The sequence below is a fragment of the Nannobrachium achirus genome (genome assembly GCF_963921795.1).
Source record: "Nannobrachium achirus genome assembly, chromosome: 7".
NCBI lineage: Eukaryota > Metazoa > Chordata > Actinopteri > Myctophiformes > Myctophidae > Nannobrachium > Nannobrachium achirus.
This window is the reverse complement of record NC_137816.1, coordinates 49,207,920-49,231,659: the sequence shown is the minus strand read 5'-3', so window position 1 is coordinate 49,231,659 and position 23,740 is coordinate 49,207,920. Positions and strand designations below refer to the sequence as shown.

Below are 23,740 nucleotides of genomic sequence, written 5' to 3'. Positions count from 1 at the left end.
AGCACACAACGCCTCGCAACGCGAGGCGTTGTGTGCTTGTAGATCGGCTGTTTTCCCTAGTTTAACCCATTCAGGCTGGGAACACATTTTAGTGTATGGGAGGGGCTTACAGTACATGTACAGTATGTAGCAACATATTTGTTTTTGTAGGCTAATTTCTGATTTAGGCCTAACTTTAGGTTAGGCCTAAATGGTTTTAAAATGATAAATACTGGCTTTCAAGCAGTTTCAAGGGGCACACTTGACCCTTCTCAGGGGCACACCAAAGGTCCCCAGGCACAGTGGTTGAGAAACACTGCCCTAGTGCTCAGACATTATCAGCTACCCACAAAGACATGACATTGACTGATAAATGAAAGGAGCCACACAGGCATTCAAGTGACTGTGATGGTGGAGCACCTCAGTGTGTTCAAATGCAGCATTGCAGGTGCGGAGCAGCACTCACACAGTGGTATTCTGAGCTTCTCTAAGTACAGGCATATTTTCATAGTTGTAATATACAGGCGTTTACTGCGAGAGGGATGCAAAAAGGGCAGTAAACAAAGTAAATTCCCAGCTCAGAAATGGTCCCTAAACTTTCCTCTATGCATGTGAATTACATTTGGGGCAGTTTCCATCCATTGGAAAGTTTGGCAATGCTTTTTTGGTAATTAGTTTCTGACCTAAAATTACATTTTTGGGTTATCAGTGACATTCAATAAAAAAACACCTCCAGTGGGAAGTTCATAACAGTCTTCGTAAGGCCTTTCTCCCATCAGTCTTGACTGTTTAAATATGCTTCTTTCAAAGAATCAGCGGTTTCACACAAGCTCAACAAACCACAGCCAAGTATGTGAAATGATCGCTTTTTCTTGCCAATATTTCCAAACTGGATGAAACTATGTACCCAAGCTGTGATGCATCAGACTTCAATAATTTATATAAAAAAAAGAAAATAGATCTTTTCAAACTCAAGGTGTGCAAAGTTTTCATTCCAAGGCTACCTTCAGCCTGGGTTCTATCACACCATGTTTGTTTCTGTGTTAGGGCTGCGACTCTGCAGGTCCTGGACCTGGTCGAGAACCCAGTTGATGTCGGGTCTCTCCTGGGGATTAGACACCATTATGGAGCTAAGCAGCATCTGCAGGCCTTCAGAGTAACTGGCACAATAAAAGACACGCACAGACACACAGACACACACACACACACACACACAGACACACACACACACACACACACACACAAATTCAGTTCTCACTCCACAGTGTGGGTTTGAGTAACCTCGCGTCACCAGGCTTTCTTGGGGGAAAGCCTGGTGATCGTTTACAACGGTCCGTTTGATCCCGTCTAGGCGGAAACAACAAGCAGAAGAAGCGGTGTCGCTTTGTTTTGGTTCCCCCCGTTTGTTTCCCCAATCCCTATTAAAATGCTCGAGTAGCCTAGTGTAGTCTTGCCAGTCGCTACGAGTTGGACTAAAAGATGCATATACCAAACAAATTTTCCAAAAGCAAAACTACGCTGCATCAAGGGGTTTATTAGGTAGGCCCTAAATGTATGTCCTTGAGCACAGGGGAATTATTTGGGGTTAAAACTGAATCCGGTTTGATCTTTCCAGCCAAACTGTAGTCCTTTGAGAACTACAACATGACGTAAAGTGGTTTCCGCTCCCGACCGGATCAAACCCCGAAAAGTGAAGGGATCCCAGACAAGGGTTTGAGTAGCCCGCTGAGTACAGTATGATGATGACATACATAGTATGTGCTCATCAGTATATGGTCCAATCAGAAAAGGGACATACGGATAGGGTTGGTAGGTGATCAAATACTTATTTCATGCAATTTCACAGTATTCACGTATTGGAGCAACTAGCACCGCTCAAAAACATGACCCTCACAAAACATTCCTGTTGGCCTGGCACTCAAGTGAGGGGTTTGATGTCTGCGGTCTTGCAGGATTGTGTATACTGTAGACTGACAGCCACAGTCTCACAAGTTATACTGTATATTAGAGCACTGTAATTTTCCAGTTTGTTGTCAGATAGAAATATATTTATGTATGTATGATGTAGGGCTGGGCAATATGAAAATAGAAGATCTACAAGCAGATCTACAAGCTTGTGGCATGTCAGCTTGACAGGACACATTCCTTCATTTAAACAAAATGAAGGAAAGGAAAAAAGTGGAAAACACTGGTCAAATCAAATGCTGGAAGCGAAAGAGAAACCACTGACGATGTCTAGGGTTGTATGATGCTCAGCCTCCATATAAGTATTGGTCCGATACTGGCCTAAAGCACAGGATCGAATATTGAAAGATAATCCATTACACCACGGCCAATGAAAATAAATACTCATTCCTGGTTGTCAGAGTTGCAGTCAGTATATGATATTGGGAATCCTCAAACGTCAAAGTCAAATGTTTGATCACAATTCAAATTCAAAGCTCAAGATAGATTACACGGAATGTAACCATAACAGTAATAAAGTAATTTCAGCAGGTGTTTGTTGGACTAGAAAGTGGTTATCGTCAATAGGTGCAAAAGATAATCGATTTGAAGATGCAACACAACGTGGCTGTGCATGGTTCCGCATCGACACAGTGATATTACATAATCAATTATAGCCTAATCAATTCGTTGATTTTTGATGAGAATGTTGCATTCAACTGTCTGTGATGATGCTATGTTAGCAAAATGCTAATATCACTGATGTTCCTCTCCCTCTCCCGTGTAGAATTCTACACAATCACAACATATCACAATGTACATTGTGACTTGTGAGATTGTAGGTCTGCTACTGTATATGGAAAGCCATTATATTTCAGCTGACAATGTGGGTCCATTTGGTTACTTTTGTACACTTTGATTTAAAGATGGGTGCCATGATACGTTACCCCTTAAAGTTGTACCATGTAACTTTTTTTATAAAACAAATCTTAAAATTGTCCTAACTCTTAAATCGCTAAAGTTTTAGAACACCCACTCCGTTATTTTCAGCTAATGAAGCCTTCTCTTTATATGTTTTCTATGATCCTGACCGGGGACCGGTTTTCGCGCAAAAATTACGTCATCATACACTACCGGCCAATCACAGCGAGGGTTATACACTGCCGGCCAATCACAGCGCATCTTGAAGTGGGGTCGCTAGCTATCACAATAGGGCGGCCATATTTGTAGGCGCCCGTGTGTCTCTATCTATACTCGGGTGAAACACTCCGTTTCTCCGGAATGCCTGAACGCACAGGAACCAGGGACCCCTCTAAAGATAGATCTCGGCGAGGTGGAGGCAGACCGCGGCGGAAAACGGCCGAAAGACGCGGACGCTACTGACCACTAGTTGAGCAACTTACACAGTATAGCTTTAAAACATGATGGGTATTATGATTATACTAGGAGGAAGACTTTTTCCAAAGAAAAGTGTACAGAAAGTGTTTGAATTATATTTTTAAGTGGCCACACTCCCAGTTCATTAAGTATGCCTGGTTGTCAGGTGGGTGGTAGCCTCGGAAACTCAGCCTTTATTTGGCGATCGGTAGAAAAATAAAGCCTGGGCAAGCCCCCCTATAACTGTGCTGGTTCATGACATTTTAATTGTATAAAATAAATGTAGCCGTTCTTCAGATATCCGTTCAGATATCTTATTTTACATCAGTATTGTTCATGTGAACTGGTTTGTTTAGGCTCATCCATTATACTTATAAAATCGCTATGATTTATCACTCGTTTTCCACCGCGGATCACTTCCTCATTTACTCCAAGGAAGTTATTTAAGAAGGAAGGGAAACACGTGACCACATGGGCATGCGTATGGAGCTCAGCATGGGTGCCAGAACTCGCGCCGGAAGTACGATAAAATACATGTCAGTGAAGCGACCGCAGTTTTCCCAGTGACCCTGAGCGCAAAGGAGGGGCCGATGGGCAATAGGCTTCCCACACTCCCGCGCCCCCACCGTTGCGCTCAGGGCCGTTGGGAAAACCGTGGTCGCGTCAGTGAATGGAGCCGGCTTGGTCAGCTCATGAACAAACCTGGAACAAAAACTATTTATTAACTACTGAGACCTTTGTCATCTAATCTGTTCAGGAATATAAAAGAAGACATACCAAAGGTATTTTTACAATCACTTGCTTTTCGATGTGCACAGTACATAATGAAATAATAATAATAACAGTAAATAATAATCGTTTCTGTCTCCGGAGTATCGCGAGATTTGGTTCCCAGACAGGAAACGGTGGATAGTCTTGCGATACTTGGCTCGTTTAGAAACATACTTTTTGCTCTTTAGATACTGCTATAGAATGACACAGTGCACTCATCGAAAATCCACACAGCACAAAAAAATGTGTGACATGCCTTCTTTTATTTTCCTGAGCCGAGTATGTTATAAAGGTCTCACTTTTTCATAAATAGTGTTTGTTCATGAACTTCATGAGCTGCTGGGAGGCTGCTCCACAGTCTTCCACCGGACTTCCGGCTGCAGTTTGGCACCCATGGTGCGACGAATCTGCCGGTTGGAACTGCGAGATAGCGAAAGGGGCGTGGCTGTCTGTACCTCTTTATTTACCTTGATTTACTCAAAGCGGACAACAGCAGGAGTCATGTCCCCCTTCGAGTCATTTCGAGACGCCGGAGCACCCAGCGAGATCTGCCGGCCAGCATAGAATGTCCGTGTTAGGTTAGACTAGGTGGGTGGTGACCCAGCTGAAGTTAGCTACACCCACAGTGTTGGGTGTATGGTAAAAGGGGAGGGGATGATATTATGATGTCACTATATCCGTGTATTTCAATTGGGCCTTTTGAGGAAGAAACTAAAAATACACAGGGAAGGCAAATTTGCACATAACCCCACCACAGTGGTCTATTAGAGTAATGTTAACTCCATAGACACATACAAAACAGAAAAAGTACAAAACTATGCCACCACTTCTTTAAATGAACACTGAGTTATTTACTGTATACTCTGAAGCATCATTTTTGTATAGCTGTGTAGCCTAACCCTAGGCCTATGCCATGTACCTATTTTGGTTTACAAAATGTCAAGGCATTTATGTTTGAATGGCAGTGATCATGGTAAATCACTTTATAAATAAAAAAGGATAATAAGTATTTGACTACTTGTATTAACTGAAGAAAGTGAAGCCAAAAGCAGTAATACAGAAAATGTTGACAGCTGAGATACATTGAGATGCATCGTACAATTGAATCGGTAACATTCAAATCAAAGTCTGAGGCCAACAAAGATGCACACCTTTAGTTACCAAGATAACACAACTTTAGTTTGCAGTTTTTCTCAAACGAATATAAAGCTATGGTATAAGCACGACAATTCACTACGAGCCCCCTCCCCCCCATTGCTTTCGATGAAGCATTACGCTCTGCCTCATCCATTACTGTCAAATATTGGCCTAAGTCACTGTGTAAATGCTGTGTAAGCGCACTTTAAGCAACGACATAAAGAGAAGTAGCTGTCATGTGATAACAGGCTATTTAAGCTTTGCACTGCAATGGCAGATGACAACGGCAACCGGAAATGATCAGCGCTCGATAGATCAACCTGCCGCCGCCACGGCCGTCTCTACTACGGAAGAGTCTACCTTTCCACGTAGCGGCTACAACGCCGTTCAGCGTTCAGCGAAAGGGGTTGGACCCCGTCGCCGACGGCTGGTTGCTTAACGCTTTTGACCGCTACAGCGATTACGTCATAACAGCCGTAGTCCCGCCTCACGTCGCCGTAGTAGAAACGCGCCCCTTAAATTTCCTATTATTACAACAGCCGCCACTCGGTGAAAGCTGCAATACCAAAAGAGAAAAATCGAAAAAGATATGTTTCTCGAAGCAATGCTGAATGTAGCTTACTAACAGTTTAGTAGTTGTTAGTAGAGAAAAACAAACAGCATCCGTCAGATATTATTCAACAGGTCATTCAGACAAAGCATTTTGATTTGTCGAAATAGGCTCTCCACCTGTGCTAAAATCATGATAAAGAATACCTCAGTGATGTTCAAATGAAATAGGCATAATTACTGTAAATATCACTTTTCCATTGATATCAACAGATTTCCATAGTAATGAGTCTAGTTAAAGTTACATTATGTTGCCCTGTTAGTTCAGCTTATATTTATATTTGGATTTTCTTGAATAACAATAAAAAAGACAGGAAACCTTTTAGTTGCTAACCGTTGTATGATCGCGATATTACACTCAAGAGTGTTTTTGCCACTTCTATGACACTAATGGAACAAGCGGTGTTAACTGCATCATTGTTGTAGCAATAATAACAATTAAGAATACCCTCTTGAGTGACATCGCTTACCTCAAGGTTGTGTCTCTTGATATGGAAAAAGAAAAGAGCGGTACTCTTAGCGGTTACTCTTACCTGCAAGCTTGAGGAATAACTACAGGATTCTGAACAGCCAAGGCAACGCTGTCCCCTTTCTGAAACACCAGGTCATACGGCCCCTCTAGGATCATCATACAATACAGTACACAGCCCAGTGACTGAAGGAGGCATGGGAATGGGGAGAAAATGGAGCCGGAAAGAAGAGAAAATAAAAGAACAGAAAAACAGTCACCAACAGGTCTGAAGCATCAAGTGTTATAATGTTGAATGATTCTGATATTGAAAGCACTGGTGTCACGTTACATAACAAAACTACTGTGAAATTAAACACTGTACCCAGATATCAGTGCGCTCATCAATAATGCAGTGGCTCTCCACATTGAAGAGCTCAGGAGCCCTGTAGGAAATCGTACATCGCTGGGCTGCCCAGTCCTGAATGGTCATGGCCTCTCTGGTTCCTCTCACCTACATTTATGACACATTATCATGCATGTTAATTTAACCCTAACAGGTCAGAGTTAACACTAAATGAACACACAGGTTAAAGAAAATAAATGATGTGTTCACAGTTGTAAAGTAATAAACTGGTGAATGCAAGGTGCTCACAAAGTCGCATGCGGGTCGAAACCATTTCTCTTTTATGGATATTTTTATTGTGATATGCCCCCAAACGAATAAAGGAATTTAAATCACTTAAGCCCCAACCCTATTTTATAATTCATCATCGTGTTGCGTGACGAACATATCTTATCTACAAGCTTGTAGATCTGCTATTTTTGGACATATCCACATAATAACTTGTGGCCTATAATGTGGTTAACCACATCCTTGGCAGCTTGGCTTAGTACCAGTGTGCCTGAAGTAAGCCCATGTGCTTCTCCTTTTTTCTATATTTTGCAAACGGTTTAGCTAATTCATGTTTGCTGTCAAGCTGTTCATCAAGACAGTTAAGTCAATTTAAGCGGTGTTGTGTGCCGATAACGGACAAGAATAGCCAACCTACAAGCTGACAACATTGTCACATCAGCGACACATTGTGATCTTGTAGGTCAGGCATTGTCTGTGCGCGACACCGTTGTGCCACGAATTATGAATCAGGCTTTACTCTTTGGCAGTGGTTCTCAAACTGTGGGTCGGACCAATTTTATTTTACATTACTCCTACAAATTCAAGTTTGAGAACCACTGCTCTATGGGACCCAACGTCTCACCTCAATTCTGGCTTTGTTCATAGAACCCAAGTCCATCAGGAGAGGTCTGTCACCCTCCTCCAGGAGCACATTGGTGGGCTTCAGGTCTCTGACAGAAACAAGCACATCAATCATTTATGTGCACGATATCTGTCAACATACCTAGTAAAAATCCATTGTATTGAATCATATTTTACTCAACACAAAATTAAGAACTTGATGCCACAGATGTAATTTTCACAGTCTTAAGTTTTCTTACCGGTATTTCAAGTCTGATCTGTGCACGTAAAAAAACAAGTGAAGTTTGTAGCCAATGCTAAATGTACTCTTTTCTATTAGCATGCCATGCATGCATGCATGTAGTGTGACATACCTGTGTGCATATCCTCTGTCATGAATAGCCTTGAGGCCAGAGCAAATACCATGCAAGATGTGCAAGATCCGTCTTTCAGCCATCAAGGTCCCCTTGTCTCTTAGTTTCTCCAACACGGACCATAGGCTGCCCTTCTACATACATACAAAGACACACACTTCAGAATCCCTCAAGAAGACAATGTCTTTACAAAAGTACATTAGTCAGTCTCAACTCACCCTAATGTAGGGTAGAAGCAACCAGGCTTCACTCTTCCCTCCGCGGTCTACGAAGGTGTGTGCCGTCAAGCCCAGGATGTTGGGGTGGTTGAACATCTGATGCATCTCCACCTCGGTCTGCGCCTCCTGACGACCCTCGCGGTCATGACACAGGATCCTCTTCAGAGCATAGAAGCGACCATCCTGAACGCCTTCCACCAGGTCCACATAGCTGAACCCACTGATGCAGGGAGGGATACAGAGCAGAAGCAGATTAATAATCGATCCCCATTTTGGGCATGTATGGATCAATAATAGAATAGGTCATAGAAATAAATTAATATAATTTCAAAAAGGACAAAATTGGCGATCTACAAGTCAACTATTTTCAATATTTTGTGCACGACACCATTGTGAAGCCAATAATAGAATAGGGTTTAAGCAGGCGTTGACACTAAGGGTTGACCAACTGCCCCTGGCAGGTAAATAAAACTTTCGGGCAGATGGAGTTTGCTTTCAGGTTGCCCGACTGTGCAAGTGCTCGTTTGAGAGGGACGCAGCCGTCTATAAACACAACACAAGATATCTGTCTAAACACCTGAACGGTCTTCTGGTCTGTGGAATGTAAAATAAAAGCACTGTTTACCTATAATGCGTTGTTTTCACTGTTACTACACTTAAAAATATAAAATGACTAGTGTGAACTTTTCATTTGGCATAAACATTTAGGTATGACATTTTTATATCGCCCAGCCTCAATAAATTGAACGGTAATTACATTTTTACCTATCATTTTATAATGGACGATTTACTTTTCGGGCAAGTGTCTCTGAGACCTTAGTGTCAGAGGCATCATAACACCCTTTCATGTAATGGGATAAATTGAAATAATCGATAGTTGCAGCCCTAAAAGAGGGGAGAGCAAGGAGAGTGAAAATGAGGGTAGGATTAATCATGAAGTAATGTACACTGATGATCACATGCATTGTCTTACCCTTCGTCTAGTTTCTGGATGAAAAAATATCTCTTGTTGTCAATGGTAATGGACCCACGAGAGCATAAACACAGGGCCTGACCCATCATTTCTGGTACATTGCTTGGCACCAATGATACCCAAGGACTGAAAGACAAATGTTGAATTCAATTTAACTGGTAAATTCCAGAGCTGAGAGACACATACACATACAGACCCTAGCCCTGAAACATGACGGTCGTTGATAATCTGACGTACGACCGTCATGGGTCAGGATTCAGCTGCGTTGGTGGAGGCGAATTGATTTGCCCATAGAAACTACACCAACAGTCAAATTTCACAAATAAAGTGCTTTATAAAGTCACAACCCGTTCTGAATCTTGGCCGGCATTGTATAACTACTGGCCGGCATTGTGTTCTTTAATAAGAAGCCTTTTTATCTGATATTTTTCTGTTTTCCAATGTATTTCCGGACCCATTTTTGCAAGGCCACGCCCACATATCAGTGTTCAATAGATGGCGTTGGTGCGCATGTGGAACGCCAGGAAATGCATGGGAAAACATAAAACGATCGGATAAAAAGGCTTCTTATTAAAGAACACACTGCCGGCCAGTAATTATACAATGTTGTTGGCCAAGCTTTATAACTGGTTGCTTTATAAAGTAGTTTGTTTGTGACATTTGAATGTTTGTGTAGTTTGTATGAGCTTTTGAATTCGCCTCCACCAACGCAGGTAGATCCTGACCCATGACGGTCGTACGTCAGATTATCAACGACGGTCTAATACAGACCCCATGATGCACAGAGGAACGTGGTGGTGAACTAGATTAAAAAGCAACCAGATGAAGTTGACCGAAGACGTCATGATGTGACACTGTACTGCACCCGCTCCAAATAATAGTTTGAGGTTTATCAAAATTCCAAACACAATTAAGTGGAGCAGCTTGTTGTAATGCATATGAATTAGCTGGCTAGAGGAGCTACAGTTTTACCGCGGTATTTCGTGCGCTGTTGGTAACTTAATGCCAGCATTCATCCTGAACTAGACATAGTATACAGTTCACTGAGTTAATTGAAACATAAAATAGAATGTTAAATAGGTTACCTCAGACAGTGTTGTTGTTGTAAGAAGACAGCCGGTTGTTATGTTTCCTTAATTCCTTTCTCATCTTCTTCTTCTCCTCAAGTAATCAAACGACGGTTGATTGGGAACTAGTGTCCGTAGAGCGCCTTGCAGCGGCGTGAACAGGGATTGCAGTTTGCAAGTTGTATTTTGGAAGTACTGTACTCCTTGACCATTGCAGTATATTTAGATATGCTACTGTTTGTAGAGGCCATACTAGTCTGTTCTGGTACTGTACCAGTCAAACGTTTGGACACACCTTCCATTTAATCAATGGTTGTTCTTTATTTGAATTATTATACTGATCACATCGTGTAAAATGATGATGTAGTAAACATCATATATTTGACCAAGAAGGAGAGTAATGGAGATGGAACTCAACTGAGATGCAGTGTTGTAAAGTAACTAAGTACATTGTACACTCACTGAGAGAGTGTGTTTGTGTCTAATGCTGCATTCACACTGAGAGAAGCCAAGCTAATGGTTTGCTTGGTAATTCAAAGTATTCTCTATGCAAACCAGGCTAACCAGCTTTACAAATTTCCAAGCTTTCTTTCCAGCTTGGAAATTTTAACCGCTGCTCATCTGAAGAGCCCTTTAGCCTTTTATGGACCTTTGATATAAAAATACCAAAAAATGGTTTATTTAAAAAAAATTGCATCTAATGTTAGGAATGCCCATATAATTGCCACAGATAATCTCTAAGTGTGAACATATTTTTCATTCACTAGGCCTTTAAAGGACAACTTTGTTTTTTTACAACAAGGGTTCATATTTTTTTTAGGAAAAAGAAAAGGTGAGTGTTAAAATGTTTTCATTTGCTTCGTTCTATTTTTTTATCACGTAATACCGTGCTAAAATGTGGTGCATGTGTACGCACGGGGGCATGCGTACAAATGGCCAAAAAAAAACCAATAGAAATATTAAATAATTTTAACACTCATCTTTTATATTCTTTAATTACAATCTAAAATATGAACCCTTGTTGTAAAAAAAACAAAGTTGTCCTTTAATCTGCCTGTTATAGCGCCACCATGAGGCTGATAATAAAATTGTAGGGCGGCATTTCTTCCTGGGTATGTACAAAGTTTCACAACAACCGGACACTGCATTCATGATCTGAGGCTTTTTATACAAAACGGGCCACTCCTGCAAACTTTGGAAGCCAATTCAGACAATCAGGATGGAATATGAAAAATCCAACAGATATGTCACGAGTCCACGACTATAGAGATGTTAGCCTGGTTGATCCACCAAACGCTTGCATTCCCCCTAAAATATAGGGATGCAGGGGGTTTGTATGGTTAAAAAAAATGGCATTTTAAGTTTTAAGCATATTTTTTTCGCGATAAAATCATTAATCACAATTATTTTTGCCACAATAATCGTGACATGTACATTCATACATATGGTCCCATTCCTAGTCAAAGTTTGAGAAACACTGCTCTATGGGACCCAAGGTCTCACCTCAATTCTGGCTTTGTTCATAGAACCCAAGTCCATCAGGAGAGACAGACACCCTCTAGTGGGAGAAATATGTGAAAAAGGTGTTCACTTCCGGCAGAAAGCGTGAAAATTTGCACCTAGGGGTATTTTTGTGCGCTGAATTCAAAAATTGACCGTCCCAAGCACTTTTCTCAAATTCACTTACCATAGGGTTAGGGTTAGGAAAAAAAGACCCCCCAAAAATCTTCTTTAAGTAGCATGTGAGGGGTCTATCTAGGGGGTTTTCATGATTCTGAATCCATTCCAAGCATTTGTTTTGCACAAAAACATTCCTTGGGCAAGAAATGGACCCCACAAAACTATGATTTAGTGATGAGTCATCACTTTTCACAGTTGTGTAGGGTCCATTTCTTGCCCAAGGAATGTTTTTCGTGCAAAACAAATGCTTGCAATGGATTCAGAATCATGAAAACCCCCTAGATAGACCCCTCACATAAAGAAGATTTTTTGGGGGGTCTTTTTTCCCTAGTATGGTAAGTGAATTAGAGCCACCAGATCCCATGGGAAAAGTGCTTGGGGCCGTCAATTTTTGAATTCGGCGCACAAAAATACCCCTAGGTGCAAATTTTCACGCTTTCTGCTGGAAGTGAACACATTAGCCTATTTTTGTTACATATTTCTTCCACTACTCCTCCAGTAGCACATTGGTGGGCTTCAGGTCTCTGACAGAAACAAGCACATGCATAATTAATGTGCACGATATCTGTCAACATCATCATCATATTAAAATATTCTCAACACTGATAACAAAATTTAAAAACTTGTAAAATGATGATTCTACTGTGTTTGTGTGTTTAGCCATAGATGTAATCGTCACAGTCTTCGTTTGTTATTTCAATTCTGATCTGCAAATCTGAGTCTGGTGTCTCTCACTTTCCTCTAGAACAATACAACATAGATGTGGGGTTCAGGTCAGGTCAGTAATAACATGGTCAGTACACCAATTTATAATAGGTTTGGAACTGTGGGCAGGTGCCACGTCCTGCTGGAAAAGGAAATCAGAATCTCCATAAAGCTTGTCAACATACGGAAGCACAAAGTGCTCTAAAATACCCTGATAGATGGCTGTGACTTGATAAAACACATCAGTGGAGCAACACCAGCAGGTGACATGGCACCCAAAATCATGATGAGTTTGGGGTGCCATGTCATCTGCTGCACTGACAGTGAAAACTTCCCACTGACTGGAGTCAACAAATGTGTGTTGGGTAGACTGGGTAGTTTATGTCTCTGATGCTTTTGGGCAATAACCTTTATTATGGGATGAGCAACACAGCTGCCATATTTGCCAAATCTCTGCCATGTGGGATCTTAGGAATGCTATTTGTGCTGCTAGAGTGACCAATACAACCATTATTTATGGCTGACAAATCCTAGCTAGTACACAAAATACAATCAGTGAGGAGAGGATGAGGGGAGCACTGGAGGAATACAAAAAGGCCCTCGAGGAGTCAAAATGAGTGTGCACTTCCTCTCAGGCGTGGAATCTTCCCTGGGCCACGCTGCAAAGAAGGGTGAGTGGCCAGGTTGCTGGTACTGACCATTATGTCTGGGAGGAATTGAAACGGTACACTCCCAGAAGAAGCTGAGAATAAGCTGGCTGGCTGCCTGAAGACAGAGGCAGAGGACCTTCCAGACAGTAGTCTATTTGTCAAAAAACAGATCAGGGCTTTTAACAAAAAGCTGGGTGTCCAGGTTACTACTGGACCTAGTTCAGTCTTACTAAGCAACCCTGCATGGGCATGGGATAAGCAAAAATCAGTCTTGTCTGCCGGACAGCCACTTATCTCAACAAGTAAGTGCTCAGCCAGTGGTTCCAGTAAAAAAAACAATGCTCTCAGAGCATTGCTCTGCCCGCTTGACCTTGTTGAGGGCATTCCATATCTGGTCTTTAAAGACCGTTTTTTCATCTAAGGTAGTTGGACAGGTTGGCCAAACATGCTTGGAGGCTGGTGAGATAAAGGTGAAACCAACACCTGCCTAGCAGCCTTTAATGTACATTGTGCTGTTTACATTTCTGTAGCCTATAGTAGAGTATTCAAAAATTCTGAAGGAACCTAAGCAAGATAGGTCCACCCGACATTATAATTCCAGCCATTAGGTTAGTTTGAGGTTAGGGTTAGTGATTTTGTGCTACAGAGTAGGCCTACAGACAGCCCAGCCCCAGAACAGAACAACATTCATCTTGTTTGCAAAAATCAAGCAACAGTCCATTTGTATACAGTGTAAAGTAGTCAACCAACAGTTCCCGGAAGCATCCACTAGAGGGCGCTACGCTACAGAATAACAGTGGAAGAGAGTCACTCAGAGAAGCAATAAAAGTGAGAAAATGAACAATAAAATAAACTAAGACAGGCCTATCGCCTATGTAGTAAGGGAAAATTAGCAGATTATCTGTCAAATCTGGGAATAAATTCCTTACCAAACAATGTCTTCACCATTGTATTTGTAAAGGTGTCTAGTAACATACAAAGATTGAAATTCAACATCCCTAGCAAAATATTTGACAGCTAATTCTGGGTCTCATTAACTTACTATAGGCTACACTGTACTATAAGGGAAAACATCACTCCCCAAAAATATACTTTAAGTGGGATTTGAGGGGTCTAACTAGGTGTTTTTAATTATTCTGAATCCATTGCAAGCATTTGTTTTGCACGAAAAACATTCCTTGGGCCAGAAATTGACCCCATACACCTTGTGAAAAGTGATGACTCATCACTAAACCATAATTATTTTGCGTCTGATTTTGGCCCAATGAATGTTTTTTTGTGCAAAACAAATGCTTGCAATGGATTCAGAATAATTAAAAACATCTAGTTAGACACCTAACATGCAACTTAAAGCATATTTTTGGGAGTGATTTTTTTCCCTTATACTACAGTGTATAGCCTAGTAAGTGAATGAGACCCAGAATTACCCTAGCTGTCAAATATTTTGCTAGGGATGTTGAATTTCAATCTTTGTTAGATATGTTACTAGACACCTTTATGAACACATTGGTGAAGAAATTGTTTGGTAAGGAATTTATTCCCAGGGTTTTATTAAAATTCCCTGACTATATGTAGATAGATTTGTTATCAAATCAAAAACCTCTGCAGGAATGTGCTTACATGTAGGCTAGTCAGTTGAAAGGAACAGAGTTTGCCAAAGATATAGGCTAGTAGTAACAACATTTAAACAGTTTTTTTCCCCCTCATTCTCTCACCAGACATGTGGCTACCTGTTCTCTGTGTGAATGGCCTACGCGCGCGTGCGGTGGGGGTTGTGTGGAAATTCCTTGTCAAACCAGTTAAACTGGACAGATATGCTTCTCTTATTTCCAAAGACATACAGCAGGGTTTCCTTTGAACTGGTTCTGTCTACTATGTAATTACATTCTCATTAAACAAGTTAATTGTTTGATTAGCAAAGGCTCAACTGCATGTTGATTCAGTTTAGACTATATTTTGTTTTGTTCTTTCTTATGATGCGTAGACCAACTGGTTCGTTCCCAAAGTGGGGTCCATGGATTCTCAGGGTTCCTTATTGAAGTGGTTCTAAAATTAAATTTAGTTACAGACTTCTAAGGGTCCATTTAGAATCTAAATGGACCCTTACAAGTCTGTAACTCTGACAGTAGGCCTATACAATATTTACCTAGGCCTACTGTCAGATCAAGAGGCTCCAAGAAATGTAGAGTTTGAGAACCACACTAGACTACGGTCTATATCTGATGTAGCCTATCTTTTGTTGCATTCATACACATTGCATTGATGATGAGATTTAGCAGTTTTGTTGACACTTGACATAAGCATGAAAAAGGGGGGGGGGAGAAGAAAGGAAATCGACCAAATTATGTTTTTTTTAAATGGAGAAAAAAAAGAAAAGAAAAAAAAATCGACCAAAAAACAAGTTGGTGAAAGATGGGAGTGGTGTAGTGATGTTGATTCTGGTGACTGCAGCAAGCTGTAACATGACAAGGGCTGTTTTAAGAATGTTGCCTAGAAAAAAGAAGCAGCAGACGCTGTCATTGGCGGATGTTGTTGTCACTCGTTGGGTCACACCCAGCACCTGTGGGCGCACCAGGTATCGATGCAAATAATGCGTTAATGCGCGCCGGGCGTGTCCGCTTCGTGCAGTGCAGAATAGACCTCTGCTTGGTAGCTGGCTGGGTCGATTTGGTCTGGTTGACCCGATATCAACTGGCCATAATGGAGAGGATGTTTTCTACACTGACTCTGTGTTGCCTTGGTAAGTTCCCCCGAATTTTCTTTTAAATAATGTTCTAGCCTAGAAATGTTGAGGCTATAGGCCTATGTTCTGGTCTCATACGCAGCATGTGTGTGCGCGCGCTGTGTGTGCGACCCACACCCGACCACCAAACTTAAATAATATTAAATAAGAATAATAATTATGTATTATTTGTAATTGTTGGTGCTTTTAGAACAGAACGTATTTGGTAGATTCAGTGTAGAAAAGTGGCACTGCCATGGAACCTCAGTCAGTCTGCAGTCAGCGACAGTTTACAGCCGTTAGGCCTACCTATTGAGGTGATTGCATTGCAACAGTAATACATACCAGTCTATAGGCCTAATTGCTCGCTACTATTTTGCCTACATTCTTTCTGTGGGTCTGTAGGTCACTTATTTGACAAACTGGTCTGGGGGGAGGGGGGCTTCTCCTTTAGGCCAAGCCCTAGGCCTGTAGGCCTGTTTATTGAGTTCCTTTTACCTTAACTCTACTGAAACTGAGGGTGGCGTAGTCTAGCAGGTAGAATTACGCGCGACGTGTATAGCCTAGATATAATTTGTTGAAAGGGCGTTGTTTATATTACGATAATTTGTTTGCAGTAAACAAACAACCCCCATCAATAGGCCTATTAAGCCTATGATAAAATGGCTTAGAAATAGATGGCAGACTTCTGGGTATGAATTGAGTACCAATAAAGGGATCCAATTTTAAATAGCCCAAAAATATTTCTTGTGGCCTTTATCCTTTTAGTTGACCTTGTATCAGTGAACTGCACTGTCCTGTACCCTTTCCTACGCAAACTTCTAATAAAGTATTCAATCAATCAATGGGAATAGCCTTTATGTGGGGGAAATCAAGCACATTGTGTTATATAGCCTATCATGTCATCTGTAAATGTTATGTTTACCTCTGTTTCCATTTCTGTGTACAGGGGTGTCACTGGCTGGGGCTATCCAGGTGACAATTCCTCAAAAAGAGTACGAGTTTGCCAGAGGAGACAACATCACCCTGCCCTGCAGCTTCGTGCCCAAGACCACCCCCAACAAACTGGTTGTTGTCACTTGGACAGCGGAGGGAGACAAACCTGGTTCTGAGGTCTGAACTCTCTCTCTCTCTCTCTGTGTGTGTGGGTGTATGTGTGTGTGTTTATTGCGACCGTCAGGTCGCACTTACTACCAAAACCTCCACCGGCTGTCTGTCCGTCTGTCCCTCCGTCACACGTCACACGTCACACTTTTGCCCTGCTCATATCTCTGCAACCGTTGCCCCCATCCAGGCCAAATTTTGCACACATACTCCTTGCCTGCCAAACCACAAGCTCCACCCATCAATTCTCACATGGCCCTCTTCTAGCGCCACCATGAGGCCGATTCTTGAAAAAAAAACATTTTTGGACACTGCTCCTACAATTTTTGCCCTAAAATCACGCAAATCGGTACACAGTATGTCTACACTCATCTCATCAACATGGATATGTCCCATTTAGCGCCACCTTCAGGCCGATTTTTTAAAACACATTTTTGGACACTGCTCCTACAAATTTTGCCCTAAAATCACGCAAATCGGTACACACTTGCTCTACACTGATGTCATCAACATGGATCTGTCCCATTTAGCGCCACCTTCAGGTCGATTTTTTAAAACACATTTTTGGACACTGCTCCTACAGATTTTGCCCTAAAATCACGCAAATCGCTACACAGCATGTCTACACTTATGCAAAATGGATCTGTCCCATATAGCGCCACCATCAGGCAGATTTTTGGACACTGCTCCTACAGATTTTGCCTTCAAATCATGCAAATCGGTACACAGTATGGCTACACTCATCTCATCAACATGCATCTGTCCCATATAGAGCCACCATCAGGCCGATTTTTATATACACATTTTTCCACACTTCTACACATTTTGGCCTAAAATCACGCTGCGACCTGACGGTTGCTTATCTCCCGATTAGGGAGTCTTACTGGTAGTGTTGTCCTATTCTAGGACAAGAGAGGGCAACTGTTGTGATCAGACACAATGCATTCTCACTCAGACAGTTCATTCTAAACCTTGTTTTATTCCTGTGACCTCCTGTGATCTCTGTGGCCGCTGTATGAGACATCTACTGTCTGGTGCAGCATGGTTCAGGCGGTGTTTCTCAGTAAGTTTCCATATGTGTTTCTAGTGAGATGACTGTAGTGTACAAGTAGGCTCTATAGTTACGTGCAGAATGCAAGCATCTAACCTCCTGCCATCCTTCAGTTAGGAGCCGCGACCCAGATAATGTTTCCTGCACTGTGGTTGCACGTCGCTCCATCTCCTGTTCAAATTACCTTGTATTTGTGAACCACAGTGAGCATTTACGCTGAAAGTTTAACCAATGTACCCTTTTTGATGTTTCATAATATGCAACCTATTCTTATAAATTCATAAATTAGCCAATTATAAAGAAAGCATTCACAGGATTAAAAAGTTGGGTTTTGTATATTGTTAAGACCGTCAGGTTGCATTTACTATCAAAACCTCCACCGGCTGTCCGTCCGTCAGTCAGTCAGTCAGTCAGTCACACGTCACACTTTTGCCCTGCTCATATCTCTGCAACCGTTGCCCCCATCCAGGCCAAATTTTGCACACATACTCCTTGCCTGCCAAACCACAAGCTCCACCCATCAATTCTCACATGGCCCTCTTCTAGCGCCACCATGAGGCCGATTCTTGAAAAAAACATTTTTGGACACTGCTCCTACAATTTTTGCCCTAAAATCACGCAAATCGGTACACAGTATGTCTACACTCATCTCATCAACATGGATATGTCCCATTTAGCGCCACCTTCAGGCCGATTTTTTAAAACACATTTTTGGACACTGCTCCTACAAATTTTGCCCTAAAATCACGCAAATCGGTACACACTTGCTCTACACTGATGTCATCAACATGGATCTGTCCCATTTAGCGCCACCTTCAGGTCGATTTTTTAAAACACATTTTTGGACACTGCTCCTACAGATTTTGCCCTAAAATCACGCAAATCGCTACACAGCATGTCTACACTCATGTCATCAAAATGGATCTGTCCCATATAGCGCCACCATCAGGCAGATTTTTGGACACTGCTCCTACAGATTTTGCCCTCAAATCACGCAAATCGGTACACAGTATGGCTACCCTCATCTCATCAACATGCATCTGTCCCATATAGAGCCACCATCAGGCCGATTTTTACATACACATTTTTCCACACTTCTACAGATTTTGGCCTAAAATCACGCTGCGACCTGACGGTCGCTTATCTCCCGATTAGGGAGTCTTACTGGTAGTATTTATATTGGCTCAGTGGTATTGGGAGTGTCCACCCTGTCCCTGAGATAGGGAGGTTGGGTAAAGACTATAAAAATGGGACCAATGCCTCCATCACTCAGCATCAAGGGTGGGATTAGGGGCAAATCCCTGTGACATACTAGCATCACGTCCTGGGAGTGAACTTGTATATCATGCCCAACCTGCTTGGTACTTAACATCAAGGGTTGGATTGGGGATAAATCCTTCTACTGGCGTCATGTCCAGGGGGTGAACTTGTACATCAAGCCACCTCACACTACAGAAACAGGAGATGGGCATGGGCCACATGGCTTACTGTACAGACACATGATTATGCAAGACTTGAATTGATCAGTATCACTGGAATTAAAGATGGTGTAGTTTTTTTGTTTTTTGTTGGTGAAAACGTTTTTGATTCAAATGTAATCATTGCTATACATAGTTTGTTCAGTAACTTTTTAAGATTTGTTTTTTGGGCTTTTTATGCCTTTATTTGATAGGACAGTAGACTGACAGGAAATGGGGAGAGATGGGGAATGACATGTGGCAAAGGTCGTCCGGATCGGCGACGCCAGCAGGCATCATAGCCTAGTTCCCTAGTATGTGGTATGCGCCTTCACCACTAGGCCAGCAGGCGCCCCGGGTGGCCAATTTCATTTATCAGCTTTAAAATCATTAACGCCACATTTAAATAGAAAATGTTATAGTGTTCATTATTTAATGTTCTGCTCTTCTTGCTATTCAACAGTCATTGGTCCTCACCTACTTTACCGTCGGCAACGTTCTTGACATCAAACAGAAGTATGAAGGTCGTGCTGCTTTGGACCTTGACATTGCAACAGGGAAGATCAACCTGAAGCTGAATTCCATCACCTTGGCAGAGAACAGGTTGTTTGAGTGTCGAGTCCAGATCCCTGGGGACGATGAGGGCAAGCCAGCTGCCAACACACGGTTGATAGTACTGGGTAAGGGCCCGTAATGTACTGTATTTGAATCCATTCCTAATTGTGTTGCAGTCAATTCATTCTGAATGATTGCATGTAGATGGGATTAGATTGGAGATGATCAAATATATATTCTTTACATTTATCAGTATAATTAAAGGTTGTTGCACACTGCTGTGTTTTTTCGGCCGAATATAGGAGCGAATTTCGGAGCACATAAATAAAGAAATCAACCTCACATTATGTCACTCATGTTTTTTTTTGCGAATTTCGGTTTCCAAAACGCAACGACAAAAAGCAGCAGTGTGCAACCAGCAAATCCCAGTTCATTCATTCATCCCGCTCCGCTCAAACCAAGGGAACGCGAGTGGAGACATATTAATCACATGTAATGGTTATTTTTGAGCGTTGCTAACCGCTCCTACATCGGGCTGTATGTCCGTATGTCCCGTACAGCTTGACATTGGCCAAGCTTCACGGGACGTTTTGGGCATGTGTATATAAAGGCACCATTCACTTCACACTGGGTGTGATTTTTATTTTGACAGTGGCTCCATCAAAACCCATCTGTAAAATTGAGGGTAAAGCAGAGTATGGCCAGAACGTCAACCTGACTTGTGTGTCTGAAGAAGGCTCCCCAAAACCATCATATAAGTGGGAAGCTCGGGATGTCAGGAATATACCTCGTGTTCCAGACCCAAGGACCACCGACAGTAAGTACAAACCTTGTGTGTATGTGCCTACTGTGTAGTAAAGGAATATACCATGAAATATACCATTCGGGCGCTAACTAATCGTCTTTCTTTTGCAGAGGGAGGCATCTTGTCTCTTTATAATTTAACCAAGGAAACCTCAGGATTCTACATCTGTACCTCTAGCAACAAGATCCGCTCTGCTACCTGCAACGTCACCGTTGCTGTGATGCCTCGTGAGTGCAACTCCACCTCATCTAAAACCTCTATCCTTGAGTTTTTATTTTTGGTTTCAAGTTTCTGACCTAAATGTTTTTTTGGACCTGCAAGCAGAAAACCGGTCTTATAACTTACACTTAACTTTTCTGTTCTGTGATAGCTATAGCTTTCATCTAAAATAAGCCTTCTACAGTACATGCTGGTTTCTCGTTGAACAATTCACTAATTTATCATGATCATAAGAATTGAAAATACATTTGTTATAATCCGTCTTCTCTTCTCTCGTACCTTCTTGTCAAATCTTCTCCTGTCCCCTCTGCTTTGCTCTACTCTACTTTCTTCTTTGTCCACTGGGCTTCATTCCTTTAGCATCCATGAACATTGGCTCTACTGCAGGGATCATCGGTGGGGCCGTGGCAGCTTTAATTGTACTCATTATCATCATCTACTGCTGCTGTTGCCGCAAGAAGAACAAAGATGAGGAATATGCCATGGGGTATGCTAACAAAACATGTACACACTTTATGTAACCACTTGGGTTCAAATATTTATTAGATATTAGGCTTCCGGTCTTCAGGCGGGGCTGATGCACAAATACACACACAAACACAACTACCACATGCCTGACTGGTCTGTGCTCTTTCTCCAGGGTTCGTGAAGAAGGCGAGTTCACTGACAAAGAGCAGCCTGAGAATGGAGAGAGACGGCATGAGAGTGTTCGGAGTGAAGAGGAGTCCAGTGTGAGGAACGCCACCAACCGACATGAAGAGCGAAACGAGCAGGAATCCGACCGCCGCAGCGACTATGACGACCGCCGCAGCGACTATGACGACCGCCGCAGCGACTACTCCGACCGACGTGATAAGTATAGCGACCGCGATGACCGCCGCGATGACCGCCGCTACGACGACGATCGCCGCTATGACGATGACCGCCGCTATGACGATGACCGCCGCTATGATGATGACCGCAGAGACCGCTCCTACAAAGATGATCGCTACGATGAGCCATATGATGAGGAGGATCGCAGACCCCCCAAGGTGCCTTCCAAGCCATCCAAGGTGGAGTACGATGACTAAGATCCTAAACGCAGCTAATCAAACCTCTTCCTTGGTCAATTAGACACGTTGATGTGAGGACGTAAAGGCTACTACAGAACACAGCCTTGCAGAAGCAAAACGAATAGATTTGTCTGTATTTGTCTATTTCTCCCTTAAGGCTTTACTGTGAGAAACATGGCTTTCAATCTAAGGGCTTTACTGTGTGTGTCGCGCACGTGCGTCACATTGGAGGCCAATTTAGCCCATCTGTAAAAACAAGCCTCCATAAATATTACTGTACATGTTTTTAATGCAGTATGCTTGAATGTTTTTTTAAATGCATTGTGGTGTTGAAATGGAAGCTGTATTTGTCCATTGTTTCCAAAATGCTTGTTAGGCTTTTTTCTTTATTTCTCTTCCCCCTGTGATTTGCATGAATTCAATCTTCCTCCGCTAGACCTCAGGCCAGTTGATAATATCATTACAAATGGGCCGCTACGTCATGTTTTTAACATTATGAAATATTGTTGTTTGTTCTCGCAACTATTCAGAATTTAATGTTGTGAATAATTCTTGATGTGAATTATATTTTACATGTTTAATTTTCTTGGAATGAAATGGTACAATTTTTAACATGTAAATAGATTTATTTTTATTTTATTTTTTTGATAATGTGTTGAACTTTTATTTTATTGGGAACAGATACAAAACATGTATGTTTATATATTAGTGCCAAAAGATGTGCCTGGTCAATTAGGCTATATTACTACTACAAATTATGCAAAATAATTTGAAATGGGCTACATTTGAAATACATGAAAATGAAATACTGCCAGTCTCTGATTGGAATATGTCTAATAAAGTTGTTTGCAAAACAAGTTCTATTAAAAGTTTGATACATTTCTTCAGAATGGGGAACATCCAAACATAACATGCACTAGCTTATTCACGGTCTATGCACAGATAGAGATGGATGGCACAGAACAAAGATGGCTTGGAAGTTGGAACACTAGATGGCGCCATGATTCAAAAGATGGCTTGGATTCAACCTCTGCCGTGCTTTTCTATTCCTGTGATCATTTCAATAGAGAAAGAATTAATTAATAATACGAGTAGGCCTACTTGGAGAAATAAGCAAATGAAAACGACCGGTCTCCCTATTAGCCTACTAAGTCGTCTGCCTCAAAACGGTTAATATTTCGCTGCAGGTGTCAAGACAAAGGCATTCACGTTTTAGTTTAGCCTGCTCCAGAGTCCATCAGTCAGTCCTGCATCAGAACTGTTTAAAAAAGGAAATAAAGTAGTGTAGCAGCCTAATCATGTTCCAGGGATTAAGCACACATGGATTAACATGGAGGTATGAACACCCCCACCCTGTTCATTCGCAGCCAGTGGTAGTAGGCCTACTCACAATCTCACATTCTTTACAATAAGTAAAAGTAGCCTACTGCAATGTAGAAATACTAAGTAAAATTACTCAAGTAAATTTAGTGCAAAAGTATTGGCATCAAAATGTAGGCTACTTAAAGTGCCAAAAGAAAAAGTAGGCCCACTCGTTAGGCAGAATCCCTTTTCAAATATATACAAATTGAAACTAGCTGTATGCATATGTTTTGTAATAATAATA

The 23,740-nt window shown here is 41.8% G+C and overlaps 2 protein-coding genes across 2 annotated transcripts; one reads left to right on the top strand and one right to left on the bottom strand.

Annotated features, from left to right (window-relative positions):
• Positions 1-1,000: 1,000 nt before the first annotated feature.
• stk16 (serine/threonine kinase 16) lies at positions 1,001-10,207 on the bottom strand (the record flags this gene model as incomplete). The annotated part of the gene is made up of 8 exons (XM_080729804.1): positions 10,153-10,207; positions 9,068-9,193; positions 8,095-8,314; positions 7,877-8,010; positions 7,525-7,612; positions 6,651-6,779; positions 6,351-6,472; positions 1,001-1,139 (listed from the first exon to the last, which is right to left on the bottom strand). The coding sequence occupies exons 2-8, from the start codon at positions 9,154-9,156 to the stop codon at positions 1,001-1,003; spliced, it is 921 nt and encodes a 306-aa protein (XP_080585930.1). The 5' UTR covers positions 9,157-9,193; positions 10,153-10,207.
• A 2,925-nt stretch (positions 10,208-13,132) lies between these two features.
• Positions 13,133-22,152, top strand: gpa33a (glycoprotein A33 (transmembrane), paralog a; the record flags this gene model as incomplete). The annotated part of the gene is made up of 7 exons (XM_080730292.1): positions 13,133-13,190; positions 16,841-17,004; positions 19,967-20,183; positions 20,711-20,875; positions 20,974-21,090; positions 21,443-21,569; positions 21,723-22,152. 7 exons carry the CDS (start codon positions 13,133-13,135, stop codon positions 22,150-22,152), a joined length of 1,278 nt encoding a protein of 425 aa, XP_080586418.1.
• Positions 22,153-23,740: the final 1,588 nt, after the last annotated feature.